At 56.5% G+C, this 16,171-nt stretch overlaps 1 protein-coding gene across 2 annotated transcripts; it reads left to right on the top strand.

The window, feature by feature from the left end:
* The first annotated feature begins 972 nt into the window (after positions 1-972).
* On the top strand, positions 973-7,205 carry DMBX1 (diencephalon/mesencephalon homeobox 1). 2 transcript variants are annotated; one of them, XM_061186631.1, is made up of 4 exons: positions 973-1,135; positions 4,089-4,267; positions 5,420-5,768; positions 6,754-7,205. In XM_061186631.1, exons 1-4 carry the CDS (start codon positions 982-984, stop codon positions 7,203-7,205), a joined length of 1,134 nt encoding a protein of 377 aa, XP_061042614.1. In that variant the 5' UTR covers positions 973-981. The 2 variants fall into 2 exon arrangements, with proteins under 2 accessions (XP_061042614.1, XP_061042613.1); XM_061186630.1 differs by having other exon boundaries at positions 982-1,133; positions 4,072-4,267.
* The last annotated feature ends 8,966 nt before the right edge of the window (positions 7,206-16,171 follow it).

Below are 16,171 nucleotides of genomic sequence, written 5' to 3'. Positions count from 1 at the left end.
GCTGGTGGGGCCCCGGCAGCCTCATGCTGATGCGAGCCATCTCAGCAGAAGGGATGTGCTCTCTGATGCGTTGGCCACCAAAGAATGAGGCTGAAGCAATGTGGGGCAGAGCAGGCCTTGCACAGGCTGTCTGGCCTCAACATGTCACTGCTCTTTCTCCAAGCCCCAGTAGACTCATCGGTAAATGGGGTTCATTGCTCTTGGCCTGCTTGCTTCTTGGGAATACGGTGAGAATAGAGGGAGGCAATGGCAGTGTGTGTATCACAGTCATAGTAACAGTGTTCTTAAAGCTGTGCAGCATATGAGGGTTGTAATCCACTATCTCATCAGAGCGAATGCCTCAGTGTTCCCAGGCCAGCTCTGGACTTGGCCCCGTGTGAGCCTCAGTGGCTGTTTGTTGAATAAATAATAGGTGTGTGAGCAAAATAATGATGTACAAGTGAGTAAGTGCCTGGGTGATTAAATGAAGAGACGACTGCATGAAGCAGCAAACGGATTGATGAATCCCAATGAGTAACATGTTTGAGCACACGCTACGTGCCAGACCCTATTGTAAAGGCTTCTCTTAATCCATGCAACAACCCCATGAGATAAGTACTATTACTAACCCCATTTTGCAGATGGAGAAACTGAAGGTCAGAGAAGTTAAGTGACTTACTCAAAGCCACAAAGCTCCCAGGTGGCAGAGTGGAGATTCCAGCCCAGGCAGGCTGACTCCAGAGCCCAGAGCACTAAACCCTACACAAGTCCTGCTTCGTGAATCAATGAATGAGTGGGTGAATGAATAAATACATGCAGGAGCCCTCTTGCTCTTAGCTGTGGGCAAGGCAGGCCACTTTCTGACGGGGAAGCAGAATCTCTCAGGGGTGAGGTGGGCATCCAAGGCCCGGACCTTGGGTGGTGTCTCTGCCAGGGTAGAGTGTGACCGCATGGCCTCACTCACATCCCCTCCCTCTCCCTGGTCTGCAGGCACATGCCGCGATGCAGCACTACGGGGTGAACGGGTACTCACTGCACGCCATGAACTCGCTCAGCGCCATGTACAACCTGCACCAGCAGGCGGCCCAGCAAGCCCAGCACGCCCCTGACTACCGGCCCTCGGTGCATGCGCTTACCCTGGCCGAGCGCCTGGCTGGTAAGGGCCGTTTGTGGGGATGGGGGCTGGGGGGTGGAGGAGAGATCTGGGGGAAGAGGCTCTGGAAAGTGAAGACAGGAGGAAGTACTGGGAACGTTTACTCTGGGAGACTCAGGAAGACCCAGGTCACTTAGTAACACAGGGAGACGTCAATTCAAAATCTATGTGTGAGTGTCCAGAGCACCCTTGTTTGCCAGCACTGTGCTGGGCCCTGGAGCTGCCCTATACCTTCAGATTCCCTTAACCACCCTGTGAGGGAGGGATTCATTAGCCTGTCTCACAGATGGAGAGACTGAGGTAGGAGGTAAGGGACTAGCCCAGAGCATTCCAGCTAGGAAGTGGCTGGAGTGCCCAGGGAGTCCCATCCGTAACAGCTCCCATGTTTTGATCACTGACTGTATGCCAGGCACTGTGTGAGGTGCGCTCTCTCTCTCTGTGCGTCTAACCATTCAACTCCAGTAAAGGGAGGTTATTATCTCCATTTTATGGACAAGGAAATGGAGGCTCAGAGAGGTTAACTCTAGGCAGGGCTGGGGTAGGAGATTAGAATGTGACATTATGGCTAAAAATCTTGAGCTTTGAAGTTACATACTTGCAGTCATTGTAGGGTCTGCCCACTCACCTCTCTTCTCTGAGCCTCAGCTTCCCCCTTTATAAACAGGGAACGTGGTGCCCATCCCATAGGATGGTTGGGATGTTATTTGAGATAACATACTCAAGGTATTCAGTAAGGACTGGTAGGTGCTCAGAGGAAATTATTACCCAGGTCCCAAGCGAAGTGCCCATGAGGGAGCTGCAGCCTGGTCCCCCCTCCCCCAGTTCAACTGATTGTTGCCCTGCCCTGGTAGCCCCTCAGTGAGCGTGGGAAGGATTTGATGGCATAGGTGGGGAACGTGATTTCCTGGGAGGTGAAGCCACCCACCCCATCCTGTCCCAGGCCAAACCTCAAGCAGCTGGTGAATTGCTCTGACCCTAGGCCAGGTGGTCCTCAGAGGGCTTTAGGGCACTCCCAGGGAGACCAGGTGCCCAGAGACCCATGAGATGGCACGGCAGGAAGAATGTGGCCAGGATCAAGTGGTGGAGCAGACCAGAGAAGCATGATCAGCTGATGCAGTCAAGGAGGGCTTCCTGGAGGCCATGGAACAGGAGTCAGGCCTTAAGAGGGCAAGGAAGGGGGACTAGCATGAGTAAAGGCACAGAAATGGGATGGGATACGAGGCCTGGGTAGGGGTTCCGGCCTGGCAGGGAGGGTGAGGCAGCCGCTTCTACTCCTCTAGACCCTGCCAGGCTCTGGGAAGGGCTCAGTGGATAAACTGGAGCCCCTGGTCACCTTCTGTATATTAGCATGGGGTCATCAGTCTCCACTATGGGAATGTGGGTGCAGTCCTGCCCGGGCTATGGCTGCTTCTCTGGTTTGGAGTGAATTCCCTGTGCCCAAGCTGGTGGTGACATTTGATCCTTACCATGTTCCAGGGCTCACAGAGGAAGAGTCAGGGACAGAGGCTCACCTCTGCTGGTGGGAGTATTCAGTGCTCCCACCAATTCTCTAATCTTACGAAGGAGGGATATGAGCTCCAGGTGGGCCTTTGTAGGGAGGCCTCACCTTCCAGCAGGAGGTTTTGCTGATGGTACCGAGAACCTGGCCTCCCAGGCTGTGACTACCTGCCACCTTTGTAGTCCCTGGAGCCAGCAGCAGAAGGCTGACCTGTTGCTCCCACACCCAGTGTTCTACTGAGAGGGGTCCTCACTCCTTCCCCTCCCACAGCGTGACCAGCATGAGCTCAGGGCTCGGTCCAGGCTGGGATTAGTGCCAGTTTGTAAGAGGTTCAGGGCTCCCTCTTTACACTGAAAAAGGAGCAGCCCAAAGTCTGAGGCTTCCTGGATACCCAGTTGCCTCCTACTTCCTCGTTCAGAGTGTGGCGTTGACTCCCCAGTCCCTGGAGTGCAGGGGAAGGACCTTGGCAGCCCTGTGCAGAGGTTGACACAGCTTGGGTTCCCTTCAGCATAGATAGTCCAGGGTCCACTTATGGGTGATGGTAGGCGGGGAGAGAGAGGTTAACTGTCCATCCTCCAGGGACTGGTCAAGCAGAAGGGTTGGAGGCTAGACAGCAACCCCAGACAGACATCTATGCTGGGAGGTTCATGTTCCCAGCACGTGGGCAGGACTGTGGAATCTGTGGTCCACCAGGCCTGTCTCCCTTCCAAGCCTGTGGTGGTTAGTACCTGCTCTCTTTGTCCTTCCCTCCTGGAGGAAGCAGCTAGAAGGGTCAAGACCACACGCAAGAAGCCTGTCCTGTGTTCTGAGGGCCCTGCCAGAGCCAGGCTTTCTGTTGAGGAGACATAAGAGCAGGAGCCTCAGGTCCTGCCATCAGAGATTCATAGGCCAACGGGGACGATGAGATTCATACCCAGAGGACATAGGATCAAGTGCCAGTGAATTCCATCTACTCAGTCAGACCTCTCCTAACTGAACCTTGCAGATAAGTCATGGCCTGGCTTCTCATGGTTGGGACAGTATTCTGTTGGTATCTAGAATCTAAGGGTCATAGGCTATTAGAAGCTTTGTGACGTGGACTTCCAAATTATTAGCATCATGTACTCTCAGAATATTATACCCTTATTATTCTGGGACTTTAAGGATTTTAGGGCAATGCCCACCCACCTACCTACCCACCCACCCCAAACCAAATAAGGAAGATCCCCCTCAGTCATATTCCTGACAGCCATTCATAGAGATGAGCTAGACCTCAGTGGTCCTGATAGTGAATGACGGGGTGGAGCGATCTTGAAAATCCAGCCACATGGAGAGGAGATGTGTGATTTCCAAGGGGGAAGGACCAGGGTCTAGCTCTGGCAGGACCACAGTGGGTCAGAGCAGGGTAAGATTCAAAATCTATTTCCCATAATTAAATGGGCCCCCTCTCCTTGCCCTCCAACGGCTGTACATTTCAAGACATCATCTTGGAGGCCCGCTATGGCTCCCAGCACCGCAAACAGCGTCGCAGCCGCACGGCGTTCACGGCTCAGCAGCTCGAGGCCCTGGAAAAGACCTTCCAGAAGACTCACTACCCGGATGTGGTGATGCGTGAGAGGCTGGCCATGTGCACCAACCTACCTGAGGCCCGGGTACAGGTAGGACCCAGCTCCTCTAGCTAGTCCTTGCAGGCAAGCACCAGCCCATCAATCTGGCTTCCTGCTGTCCAGGAGCCAGCACTTCAGCCCTCGGTGCCAAACTGCAACTGGTGTCTCCATGAATGCCTTCAGTGACAGGGAGGGTGGGCTGGAAAGGATTGTGGGTGTGTGTTTGCTACAGGGCGGGGTCAACCTTGTCACTCACATTCCCTGCGGGAGCACCCTGCTCCACAACTCTGCTGCTCCCCCCCACTCCTGCTGCTCCCCCTCCACTCCTGCTGCTCCCCCTTCACTCCTGCTGCTCCTCCTCCCACTCCTGCTGCTCCCCTTCCCACTCCTGCTGCTCCCCTTCCCCCTCCTGCTGCTCCCCCTCCACTCCTGCTGCTCCCCTCCCACTCCTGCTGCTCCCCCTCCACTCCTGCTGCTCCCCTTCCCACTCCTGCTGCTCCCCTTCCCACTCCTGCTGCTCCCCCTCCACTCCTGCTGCTCCCCCTCCCACTCCTGCTGCTCCCCCTCCACTCCTGCTGCTCCCCTTCCCACTCCTGCTGCTCCCCTTCCCCCTCCTGCTGCTCCCCCTCCACTCCTGCTGCTCCCCCCCCACTCCTGCTGCTCCCCCTCCACTCCTGCTGCTCCCCTCCCACTCCTGCTGCTCCCCCTCCACTCCTGCTGCTCCCCTTCCCCCTCCTGCTGCTCCCCTCCCACTCCTGCTGCTCCCCCTCCACTCCTGCTGCTCCCCTCCCACTCCTGCTGCTCCCCTCCCACTCCTGCTGCTCCCCCTCCACTCCTGCTGCTCCCCCTCCCACTCCTGCTGCTCCTCCTCCACTCCTGCTGCTCCCCTCCCACTCCTGCTGCTCCCCCTCCACTCCTGCTGCTCCCCCTCCACTCCTGCTGCTCCCCTCCCACTCCTGCTGCTCCCCCTCCACTCCTGCTGCTCCCCTCCCACTCCTGCTGCTCCCCCTCCACTCCTGCTGCTCCCCCTCCCACTCCTGCTGCTCCCCCTCTACTCCTGCTGCTCCCCTCCCACTCCTGCTGCTCCCCCTCCACTCCTGCTGCTCCCCCTCCCACTCCTGCTGCTCCCCCTCTACTCCTGCTGCTCCCCTCCCACTCCTGCTGCTCCCCCTCCACTCCTGCTGCTCCTCGCCCTGTTCCCAGGTGTGGTTCAAGAACCGCAGGGCCAAGTTCCGGAAGAAGCAGCGCAGCCTGCAGAAAGAGCAACTCCAGAAGCAGAAGGAGGCTGAGGGCTCCCACGGGGAAGGAAAGACTGAGGCCCCGACTCCAGACACCCAGTTGGAGACTGACCAGCCCCCCAGCCTGCCCAGCGGCGACCCCCCTGCTGAGCTTCACCTGAGCCTATCTGAGCAGTCGGCCAGTGAGTCAGCCCCCGAAGACCAGCTCGACCGGGAGGAAGACCCCCGGGCAGGGGCTGCGGATTCCAAAACTGAGAAGAGCCCTGGGGCTGAGAGCAAGGGGCTGGGCTGCAAGAGGGGCAGCCCCAAGGCAGGTGAGGCTCGGCAGCAGCTGTGGGTGGGCCGGGGCCCAGCCTAGGGAGGACAACCAGGTCTAGTCGCACGGGGGCCTGGCTACGCGAGGGGGGTCAGAGCAGTGGTAGAATTAGCCTTTGTGGCACTGGACCTGACCCAGAGAAAGGACTTGGCCATAGCAGGCCTGTTCCAGGTGGTCACCCTTTAGTTGCTGAACCCTGGAAAGGTCCAGGGAATTCGGGGGGTCGGGGGAGAGGCTCTGTGGCAGGGGAGGGGTACTTGGGGAGCTCAGGGCAAAAGCTATTTATCACGCATTGTGGAAATTTTCCAGTATTTTAACAACCAGTACCGATGTACCAGTGTATATTGGGTGAGTACCATGTGGGTACCAGAGAGTCCCACATGCAGCAGAGACTCAGAGCTGTGTTTTTGAAGGAACAGAGCTCTGGCAGGAGGCATAGCTCAGACACAAATCCTGGGCTCAGGCAGGGAGGGGATGGGGCTGTGAGCTGAGAGCTGGAGGGGAAGGGGAGCCACAGACAGGAGAGGGGAAGGGGAGGTGACCGCCCTTGAAAAGAAAAGGAGTCTTTGGGTGGGACATTTCTGTGCTACCTGATTTGCTTATGGTTCAGCCATTCCCCATGTCAATCTGTGATTCTGTTGTGACGATTTCAAGAGTAAATAAAACTCTTTTGTCCCACCAAAACCAAACAACAACAACAACAACAACAAAAAGAAAGAAAAAAAAAGAAAAGAAAAGAAAAGGAGTCTCCCCAAAAAGTCAGACATGGGGGCCTTGGCAGAGTCTGGTGCTCCTCCAGGAAGCTTGGGTCCCTCCCTCCCAGGATTCTGGGGGATGCTCAGCCCTGGCTGAGATGGGTGGATATGGTTTCAGCCAAAGCCTGTCCTGTCTGCAGCTCCAAGGGGGTGGCAAGGCCGAGGGAGCCCCTCCTGGCAGACCAGTGCCCTGTCCTGAGTCCTCGATTCTTGGTTCTCTGCTTGCAGATTCCCCGGGCAGCCTGGCCCTGGCCCCTGCAGCCCCCGGGGGCGGCCTCCTGGGCCCCTCCCACTCTTACTCCTCATCCCCGCTGAGCCTCTTCCGTCTGCAGGAGCAATTCCGCCAGCACATGGCCGCCACCAACAACCTGGTGCACTACTCCTCCTTCGAAGTGGGGGGCCCGGCCCCCGCTGCTGCTGCGGCTGCCGCCGCTGTGCCCTACCTGGGCGTCAACATGGCCCCTCTGGGCTCACTGCACTGCCAGTCCTACTACCAGTCGCTGTCAGCGGCCGCTGCTGCCCATCAGGGCGTATGGGGGTCTCCACTGCTGCCCGCACCCCCCGCAGGCCTGGCACCTGCCTCAGCTGCCCTGAACAGTAAAACCACGAGCATCGAGAACCTGCGGCTTCGGGCCAAGCAGCACGCGGCCTCCCTGGGACTCGATATGCTGCCCAACTGACTGCTGGCCTCCCACCCAGCCAGGGCTCTTGGGTGCCCCCAGCCCAGCCCCATGGTTATCCCAAGATAGCTTTCAGGGAGCCTTGGAGTCCTGCTTCCTGTCCCTCTCCCCCTCCCCCCACCAGAGCTCCAGCCCTTGGTGAAGCCCACACCTACGCCCTCTGCATGGCCCCGCTTGGATCCCACGGAGGCTGAATGGGGAGGAGGTGAGAGGCTGGTGCCCCCAGCTTTCCTCGGGGAGGGAGAAGCTCTCGCTGGCTAGATCCCCGCCTCAGCGTCACCTCCTCCCATCCCTCCCTTCCTCCCCTTCTGTCCCTAGTAAGTTTGTGTGTGGAATGTGAGATATATAAAGCTATATTTTCAGGCACCTGCCTACCCCAGGCCCCCTGCCCCGCTCCATCTCTTCTCCTCTGCTGCTCCTGCCTCCACCTGCAGCTTCCGCATCTCACTCTGGCCTTCCCTTCTCTCTGTCTCCCCTTTCCTTCTTCCCTGACCGCTCTCTCCCTGTCTCTGTCCAATTCCCCACCCCTTCTCTCCCCAGCCTCTGTCTTCCCCTACTCTGGATCTTCCCCCATGTCTCTCCTCCCTGCCCCTGCTTTCTTTTTTTGGTGCTGTCTGTGTTGGTGTCGTCAATTCCCAAGCTATGTTTTGTTTGGGGTTGTGGCTTTTTAGTTTTAGTAATTTTGCTTCTTCCTGTTCCTCTCCTTTTGCTTCTTCCCTGCCTGTCTCCTCCCCGCCGGCACCCTCTTGAGGCAGCTGTTCCTTTGCATCCCCAGTAGAGGTGATACGGCCCTCGCTGGAGACCCTGGAACCACTGGAGCTGCAGGCAGGAGGGGGCACTAATTGCCCTCCTCCCCCTAGCCCAGAGTCTAGAAGGGCATGTTCTCTTCTCTTTTCTAGCTTTGAGGCGCCCCCCCCCATACCCCTGATTGAGGAGGAAGGGAGTGGAGGCAGGAGTCAGAGTGGGGCAGGCAGTAGAATGGCAAGGCAGCATCTCTGGCTGCAACAGCGTTCATCCAGGCCTGACCACAGGGCTCTCGACCTCTCTTTGGTGAGACTTCCCTGGGTGGAGGGAGGCAGCAGGGAATGGGTGCTCTCAGAGAAGAGTCTTCAGAGGAATGCGGTCCCACGCCCTGGGCCTCCAGGTTCGAAGTTAGTGTCCAGGGCAGGGGTGTGGCTAAGCCAGGAGGGAAGGTCGGACTCCAGCTCCTGATCACCGTAAGCGCAAACCATGCAGCAGTGCGGAGTCTCAGACTTCTGCTGGCATCCTGTCCCAGAGCCAGCTGTCGAAGTAAGGGCTTCTGTCCAGGTAGTCACTGGCTCGGAAAGGTATGCTCCTGCTTATGGCCAGGAACCCAGCCCAGCAAACTCCCTCTCCAGGTGGAGTGACCTTGAGTCAGCCCATAGCCTCTCTGGGCCCATTTCTCCACCTGAATTAGATGGCCTGTAACGTCCTGTCCAGCTCTAACTTTCCGCACGTCTGTGCTTACAACCTTGCGGGGCAGAAATTTTTAGTTAAATTAATAACAACCACAAAAAGGCTCTCAAAAGCACAATGTATGAATTAGAAAATGACTGTTGCCTTGCTGTGGAGCAGTGGGTGTTGCACGCACAAGCCCCTCCATGGGTACAGCCACAGTCTCTGCATCTCAGTTTCCCCAGTAAGTATAATGGGTCCTTTCAAGTTGAGACAATCTGGATTTGATCCTGTTTTTCTTGAGTTTTAGTCCAGCCTCTCTGGTCACCCCATCTCTAAGCCTTCACATGGTCTCAGGGGCTCAGGGTAAGGGGAGGGAAATGGCTTGCACAGATTCTGGGTCATGATGCCCAACCCTGTGCAGCTCACCACTGAAGCCTCCACACCCTGCTTAGGGAAGTTGCATCTGAAAACCAGGGTAAAGATTCCTAAGGCTTACCTCCTCTCCCAGTGGGAAGAGAGGGGGGTCTACTGGCAGGATTGCTTTGCAGAGTAGTCGATGCCCATGACCCTTGGGGAGTTCGTCTGGGCTAGGGCAGATGGAGAAGGCTTTGGATGGGAGCAAAGTGAGGGGGATGGTAGCTTGGGCCAAGAAAGCTGTTTGAACAAAGCAGTGGAGTGAGACTTTGTGGATGATGGGGAAATGGTGGCTGGCTTCATGAGAGGTGGGGCTGAGGATCCTGAATCCAAGATCTCACCTGGATGTGGCAGGGCCCAAGGCAGGCAGGTGAGGGTTTCTGAACAGGGGGATCAGTTGAGCCAGGATCAGGTATCTGAGATTTGGAAGGTGAATCCAACAGCCACAGGAGATCAGAGGAGAGACTTGGGCAGGGAGACAGGAGGGTAGCAGAGACTCTAGGAGACAATAGGGATTTCTGGTTTATCCTCTGGGATCAGCTCCAGGAAGTTCTGTTTCTGAAATGAAAGCAATCTCATCTAGCCCAGGCATGGGGACTGAAGCTTTTTGCCTGTCCCTGGAGGCAAATGACTGTCACTGGACCTTGGAATCCAATAGCTCTAGACATTACCACCTCCTCCAGGAAGCCTCCCCTGACTTCCCAAGGAGCTAGTCCACCCCGGAGTCATGTTCTATTATGGCAGAACCAGGCCCACCTCCAGCTCAGCCCATCTTCCCTCAGAGCTTTGTCAATACTTCCTCATTCAATTGACCCAATTCCACCAGCCCAGAGAAGGCAAGGAAAGTATATGTGGTCCCCTTCCCCAGGCAGATCTCAACGTAGCTTAGGGGACCAGCCTCAGTGACTGAAAGCAGCTAGAGAGCAAGAGGGGAGAGTACTTGTAAGTGGTACCCTGCATCTCCTATGAGCTTGGGGCAGGCCCACCACACCTGAGACTAAGGCTGAAGTCTCTCCCAGGTTGGCCTGGTCATCTCAAGGCTGAGAGCCAGAGGCTCTGACTGTTCCTTCCAGGAAGGCCTCATTCCTCTCCTCTCCCTCCTGTTTGAGGTCTCCATTTCCCTGCTTCCTCACTTCTCCAGAGCATGATCCAGGGGCCTGGGCCCCCACCCCGACTCCGCAGCAGCGGACTGTACAGACTGCTTTCCAAACCAGCTGTTTTGTGACCTTTAGTGCTTAGAGGTCGTGCCAGCCCGTGGCAAAACCACTGTGTACCGTATTTATTTATTCTGTTAGTTGAAAAAACAAGACTCAAATGCCCCTCCCCTGCTCCACCCCCTGCGTAGTACAGCATGACACTCTGTCCTGTGTATCCCTGCGTCTGTCTGTCTGACTTCCTGTGACGTTGTGACCTGTTCTTTGTCCTACTTGGCTAATAAAAGAGAATCTGGCAGCACAGCCCTCAGTCCAGGTTCATTCCCAGAGATGCCCGTGGTGGGCTGAGCAGATGTCGTCTGCCTGAAGGTCTGCTCACGGTGATCCAGCACTGTGGCCAGTGGTCACGGTGGTCTAGCACTGTGGCCAGTGGGGGAGGAAGGCAGGACTGCCTTGTGATTGGCCTCTCCCTCCAGGGCCCTCACCAGTCTGTGGCTGGCGTGCCACTCTGGGGAGGTCATGGGGAGCAGAGGGACCAGGGCGGGGAAGGGTTCCACCATCTTCTTGGGCTGCTTGGTCCTCACCCAAGCCTGTGTGGCAGGGCTGCTGGGGGCTAGGGCCAGCTGAGGGTATTCGGGGTAGTCTGGGGGAAGGGTATGTAGGACGGAGAGGGGCGGGGGTTCTGTGGGAATGACAGGAAGGCACACTGGATCTAAAGCCAGAGCTGCTCTCCAATGGGATAGGCAGCTTGTGGAGGGAGGGAGCCCTTTGTCCTCAGAGGTGAGGAAGCAGAGGAGGAAGAGGGACTCTGCTGTGGTGGCTGGATGGATTGGAGATTTATGAAGCTCCTTTTAAGAAAAAGACGACTGGCAATTTCCCCTACTCAGCCGTCATGGCCCTTCCCCGGGGTTTTGCACAGAGGGTCTGCACAGGGCCCCTGAGCCAGAAGGGGTGGTGCAGGCTCGGGGTTGGGGTTTGGGGGTGAGAGTCCCCTCTGGGGGTTTCCTGGGAGGAGAACACCGGCAGACCTGACTAGTGTGCAGGGAGCTGCTTGCTGGGCTTCCCAGGGAAAGCGCCTCAGGCCAGAGGGACCCATGGGGCCCTGAGCCCCCATTTCCCAGGTCGCTGCTGGACCCTAGGAGGCACATTCCTCTTTCCCCAGTGGGGCTGAGGATTAGGGCGGGGAGCACCCCCTTCACCTTGCCTTCCCACCTCCCTGGGAGGGGCTGGCTGATCAAATGTCTGCCCCAAATCTCCTACTGCCCCTCCCGGACCTGAGCCCCGCCTGCCCCTACATACCTCTGCCCCAGGTATACACCTTCCCTGGTGGAGAGGGCGCCCTGGGAACTCTGCAGTTCAAATCACTCATGCACTCAGCACTTACTGAGCACCTGCTGTATGCCTGGCCCTGTGCTGGGTACGTAGAAACGAGTAAGGAAAACATGGTCCCTTCTCTCAAGACAGTACAAAACAGGGTTATTTGAGGTTCAAAAAATAGAGAACCATGGGAGTTCAGAAGAGGGGTCCCTAGCTCAGCCCAGGGAGGTCAGGAAGGCCCCTTGGGAGGGGGAATTTTGAGCTGAGTCCCATAGGTCCAGTGTTCACCAGGAGGGCAAGAGAGAAGAGTATCCTGGGAGGCACAGCACACACAGAGCTGCAGGACCTACGGCTGGTGAGCCCCGAGCCCTGGGGGAGCCAGGGCCTGTCCAGGTGGGGCTTGAGAAAGGTGGGGGTAGTGTCAGGGGCTGACGAGGGAAAGGGAAGCTGGGAGCTTGGACTCAAGCCCAAGGGGCATTGGGAGCTATTCCCAGTGGGGGAGTGGGGTGATCAGATCTGCATCTTAGAAAATCCCAACCCCCCCATACCTTTGCTGCATGGTGGCTCGGGAGGAGGTAAGGAGACGGGAGAGGAGGCCACTGTCACGTCCTGGTGGGAGGAGGGTGGCATCAATGTGGACTAGGGGAGGAGGGGTGGGAGGAGGGGTCAGACTGATGAGAGATTTAGGAAGTAGAATTACTATGGTTACTGCAGGCTTGGGAGGGGTCAAGGGTGCTCCTGAGTCTCTGGCTTGGTGGATGGGGACCCTTGGGCTGGCGTGAGGGGAATGAGCCTGAGTTAGACTGGTCTTTGGGGCACCTTTAATTTATTCAAGGGAAGATGTTGGGATGTACTAGATCAGGGCACAAAAGAGGGGTCTGTCTGTGCTGCTTAGACTTTATTTAATAAGTACTTACATAACACTTTCTCCGTGACTGGCACCTCACAGATATTGTCATTTAATACTCACATAACGCTATGTGGTATTATTATCCCCATTTAACAGATAAAGAAACTGAGGCACAGAGAGGTTAAATAACTTGCCCGTGACCACACAGCTAAGTATTGGGCAAACCAAGGAATGAACCTGGCTAACCTCAGAATCCATGCACTTCACCTTGGTGGTTGTCAACAGAGACAGAGAATGAAACCATGTCACTAAGTAAGATCACACAGGGGACTCTGAGGATGGAACCTCAGCGAAACACTGACTACAAAGCAAAGAAGATTCTGTTATGGAGTTGGGACAAGCTGCTCCCGGCTTGCTGTTGACTTTGGGCAAATAACTGCCCCTTTCTAGTCCTCTGTTTCCTTTTCTGTTGACTGGGAATCATTAACTATGTCCAGCCTGCTTCCTGGGAGGCTTAGGTGAGACCAAGAGGAGAAGGGTCTGGAGGAGGCCGAGGGGCTGAGTGGCCTGTGCCCGGCACGCAGTAGGTGCTCAGACAGCCCACGGTGGGTGAGATGAGAAAGGCATAGGGGCTCCCTGGAGCTTCTCCCTGAATCCTCATTTCCTTAGACCTTGGCCCCTGTTTTCCTTCGGTCCAGGGTTCCTTGGGGGCCCTGTGGAAGGGGCACCATCTGAGAGGGTCCTGGGGGATTGACCCCTTTAGGGCGGGGTGTGGCGGGGTCCGCCCCTCCCCCATTTCCCACAGAGCTGCCGGGCCTGGAGCTCCCCCACCTCCACCCCGCCCCATCTCTCATTCTCCGCTCCCTTCTGGGAAAGCCGATTAGGAGGCAGCCTCCTGCCCGCCCCCCTGACAAGTTTGTCTGAACTTCCAACAAAGGCCCTCAGAGGGCTGCAGAGGGAGGGCCCGGCACCAGGAACCTGACACCACTGGCCCAGGATCACCCGGGCAGCCTAGGAGGCAGCTGTGCAGCTCTGCTCACCCTATGCAGGCAGGAAGGTCTCCCAGAGGGGACCTGGCCCCTCCAAGGCCTGGGGGCTGGCAGGCTGGGAGACATCTCCCCTTGGGAGCCCCTCCTAACGGGGACAGGGCCAGCCCCAGGAGGACAGGTGGGGATCTGCATACATTCTCACCCACAGTCACACACACACACACTCCCAACTCCCAGGGACACTTGTACCCTCCCCTGCTCACAACCACACACACACTCACACACGTATCCTCTCTGTGATACACACGGGACGTGCTGACTTCTGCATTGCACCACACAGTCTCAGGGTGTCTGTGTGTCTGTCTCTGCTACGCTTGCACACACCACCCACACAAGCCCTCAGCCTCGCCTGGAGGTTGCACACTTGCCCCACTCCCAGACGTGCACTCTTCCTGGCTTACACTCCGGACAGCATCCCCCCAGTGCTGGGATAGTGGCTCCAACTCCCCCCTACACACAGGCCTCCCAGCCACACTGCCAGCTTGGCGCCTGGAGATACTCCACGATTGCTGCCCCGGGCCTGCTGAAGACACTGCCCAGATACCCGCACGAGAGGTAGACCCGGGCCCGAGCTGCCGTTTAACACCCTCGTTCCCTGACTCCATGCATCCATCCTCACACGCCATCTGCTCTCTTGAGGACACCTTGGGGACACATAGGCCCCTGGGCTCAAGCCCTGTATTGTTCTGATGTCTCCATTTCAAAATCCTTAACTTTTAAACAAAGGACCCTGCATCTTCATATTGCCCCGGACTCCACCAATTATGTAGTGGCTCTCACTCCCTCATCACAATCTCCCTCAGTCTGACTCACTCGGCCCTTCTGAGGCTTTAGAAACTCAGAGTCTCCAGAAAGCTCTCAACTTCTCCCACCTGCCCGAATGCCTCCACTTCGTCTTACAGCTGAGCCTTCCCTGTCCACCCCCATCCCTCACCAGGCAGCTGAGTGTGATGGGTGGAGGGAACCACTAAGAATATACTACACTTCTGTATACCTCCTCCTAGTGCGATCTTGGGGCTCAGTGTCCTCATCTGTAGAACAGCCTGATGATAACACTGACTTCGGGGTTCTTTGTGAGGTTTAAATAACATCTGTAAAACACTTAGCACAAAGCCTGGCATTTAGTAAATACTCAATAAATACTTGTTATTATTGCTATGATTACATTCTTATAAGTGCTGGCGAACAAAACTAGACTGGCCCTATGATTGTCTAGTGGGTAAAATAGAGATTACTCGAATAATCACACATACATAAATGTGAAGTAGCAGCAGTGAATGAGGAGCACAGGTCTCTAACCTCGTGAGGTTTACAGCTAACAGGAGAGGCAATCTGAGGCAAGGATCAGGGATTGGTCTGGAACAGGGCCAGAAATAAGTCTGAGGCTAGAATCAGGGATCAGCCCGGGGCATATCGCTTAGGGGACAGAGGTGGGGCTCAGAATGGGGCCAGGGTCAAAGCTTTGTGTGTGGCTGGGATCAGGGATCATTTGGGGCTGGGGGTAGGGCTCAGTCTAGGGCAAATCACAGCTCAATTAGAGGTCAGAGTTGGGGCTCAGAATGGGGCCAGGGCAGAGCTCAATTCAGGGCAGGGCTGAGCTAAGTCTGTCACTGGTACCAAGTCAATTTCATTTCTAGCAGTGACTCACTGTGGGGCTGTTTTAATAAGCTGCTAGGCTTCTGTGAACCTCTGTTTTATCATCTGTAAAATGGGGAGATCTCTGTCTACCCCCCAGCCCATGGGAATCCAGTGAGCTAATAATGGAAGCGGAGGATTAAACCACTGCCACAGCTGCTAATGATTCTAAGCCTGGCCCCCTGGGGTGCTCCTCCCCCTGCCAGGCTGGGGAGGCTGTGCCATCCTCACCTAAGTCCCCAGCTGTGGGGAAATCGCCACCCCAGCCTGGGATCCGTTCCAAGAGGAGTCTGGAGATTTCACAAAGCCCTTTGAACAACAAAGGCCACAGGAGCGATATTTCCTCCTGGGGGCTGACTGCCCAGTGGTTCCTTTATCTTGGCAACCAGGGTTGAAGAGCCATTCTTGGAAAGAGCTCGTGTGGGGCGTGTGCGGGTGCGTGTGAGTGTGAGCATGTGCTTACAAAGCTGCTCTTTGTTGCCGTCCCCACCTGAGCGGCTGCAGACCTGGAAGCCTGGGTCCTTCAGAGTTCAGCCCATCCATCCCTTGCCTCCACACAGGAGTGCTGGGCAACCAGGAGGGCGGGAACACTTTCTTTTTTACCTTAAGATTTTCCCGGAGGAGAGAACTCCAAGAAACAGGAGCCCTAGTGCCTCAGGAACAATGCAGGCTAGGCTGAGGTGGATGCTTGACAACATGGGAGAGATGAAAGGGAGTTTTGGTTCTTTTAGCAGGTGCAGGGCATCCTCGGCCCTGGGGTCCCTCCCCAGCATACACGGCCCCTCTGGAGGCAGGGCCGACAAGATGCCCGAGAGGCTTGCCTCATTCAGACTTACCTTCAGTCTGTTCTTGGTAAGCCACCTAGAGAGAGACCGTGCAGCCAGCAAGCCCCGACCTGCCTCTCGGACTGTGGGACATGGGAGAAGTCCCTCTCTGGGCCTCAGTCCCTGTGTTTAAGTTGGGCTTGGACTGAAGCCCCTGACTGCGCTGGGTGGAAACTCCAGGTATACAGGCAGGACCTGGAGTAGCTGGACCTGCAAAAGGAGTCTTTCTGCCTGTCTTTTCCTCTCCCTTTGTCCTGTTCTAGCTGCCAGGATCCCACTAAGCCCAAGCGAATGGACAAGGGTG

Source organism: Eubalaena glacialis, chromosome 3 (assembly GCF_028564815.1).
Source record: "Eubalaena glacialis isolate mEubGla1 chromosome 3, mEubGla1.1.hap2.+ XY, whole genome shotgun sequence".
NCBI lineage: Eukaryota > Metazoa > Chordata > Mammalia > Artiodactyla > Balaenidae > Eubalaena > Eubalaena glacialis.
This window is presented reverse-complemented; position numbering and strand designations above follow the sequence as displayed.

Bases quoted from the DNA above. Each gene is read 5' to 3' on its own strand.
- DMBX1 (XM_061186630.1), top strand. From the start codon at position 982: ATGCAGCACTACGGGGTGAACGGGTACTCACTGCACGCCATGAACTCG. The intron at 4,268-5,419 runs GTAGGACCCAGC...CCCTGTTCCCAG, and splicing joins TACCTGAGGCCCGGGTACAG to GTGTGGTTCAAGAACCGCAG. The intron at 5,769-6,753 runs GTGAGGCTCGGC...CTCTGCTTGCAG, and splicing joins GAGGGGCAGCCCCAAGGCAG to ATTCCCCGGGCAGCCTGGCC.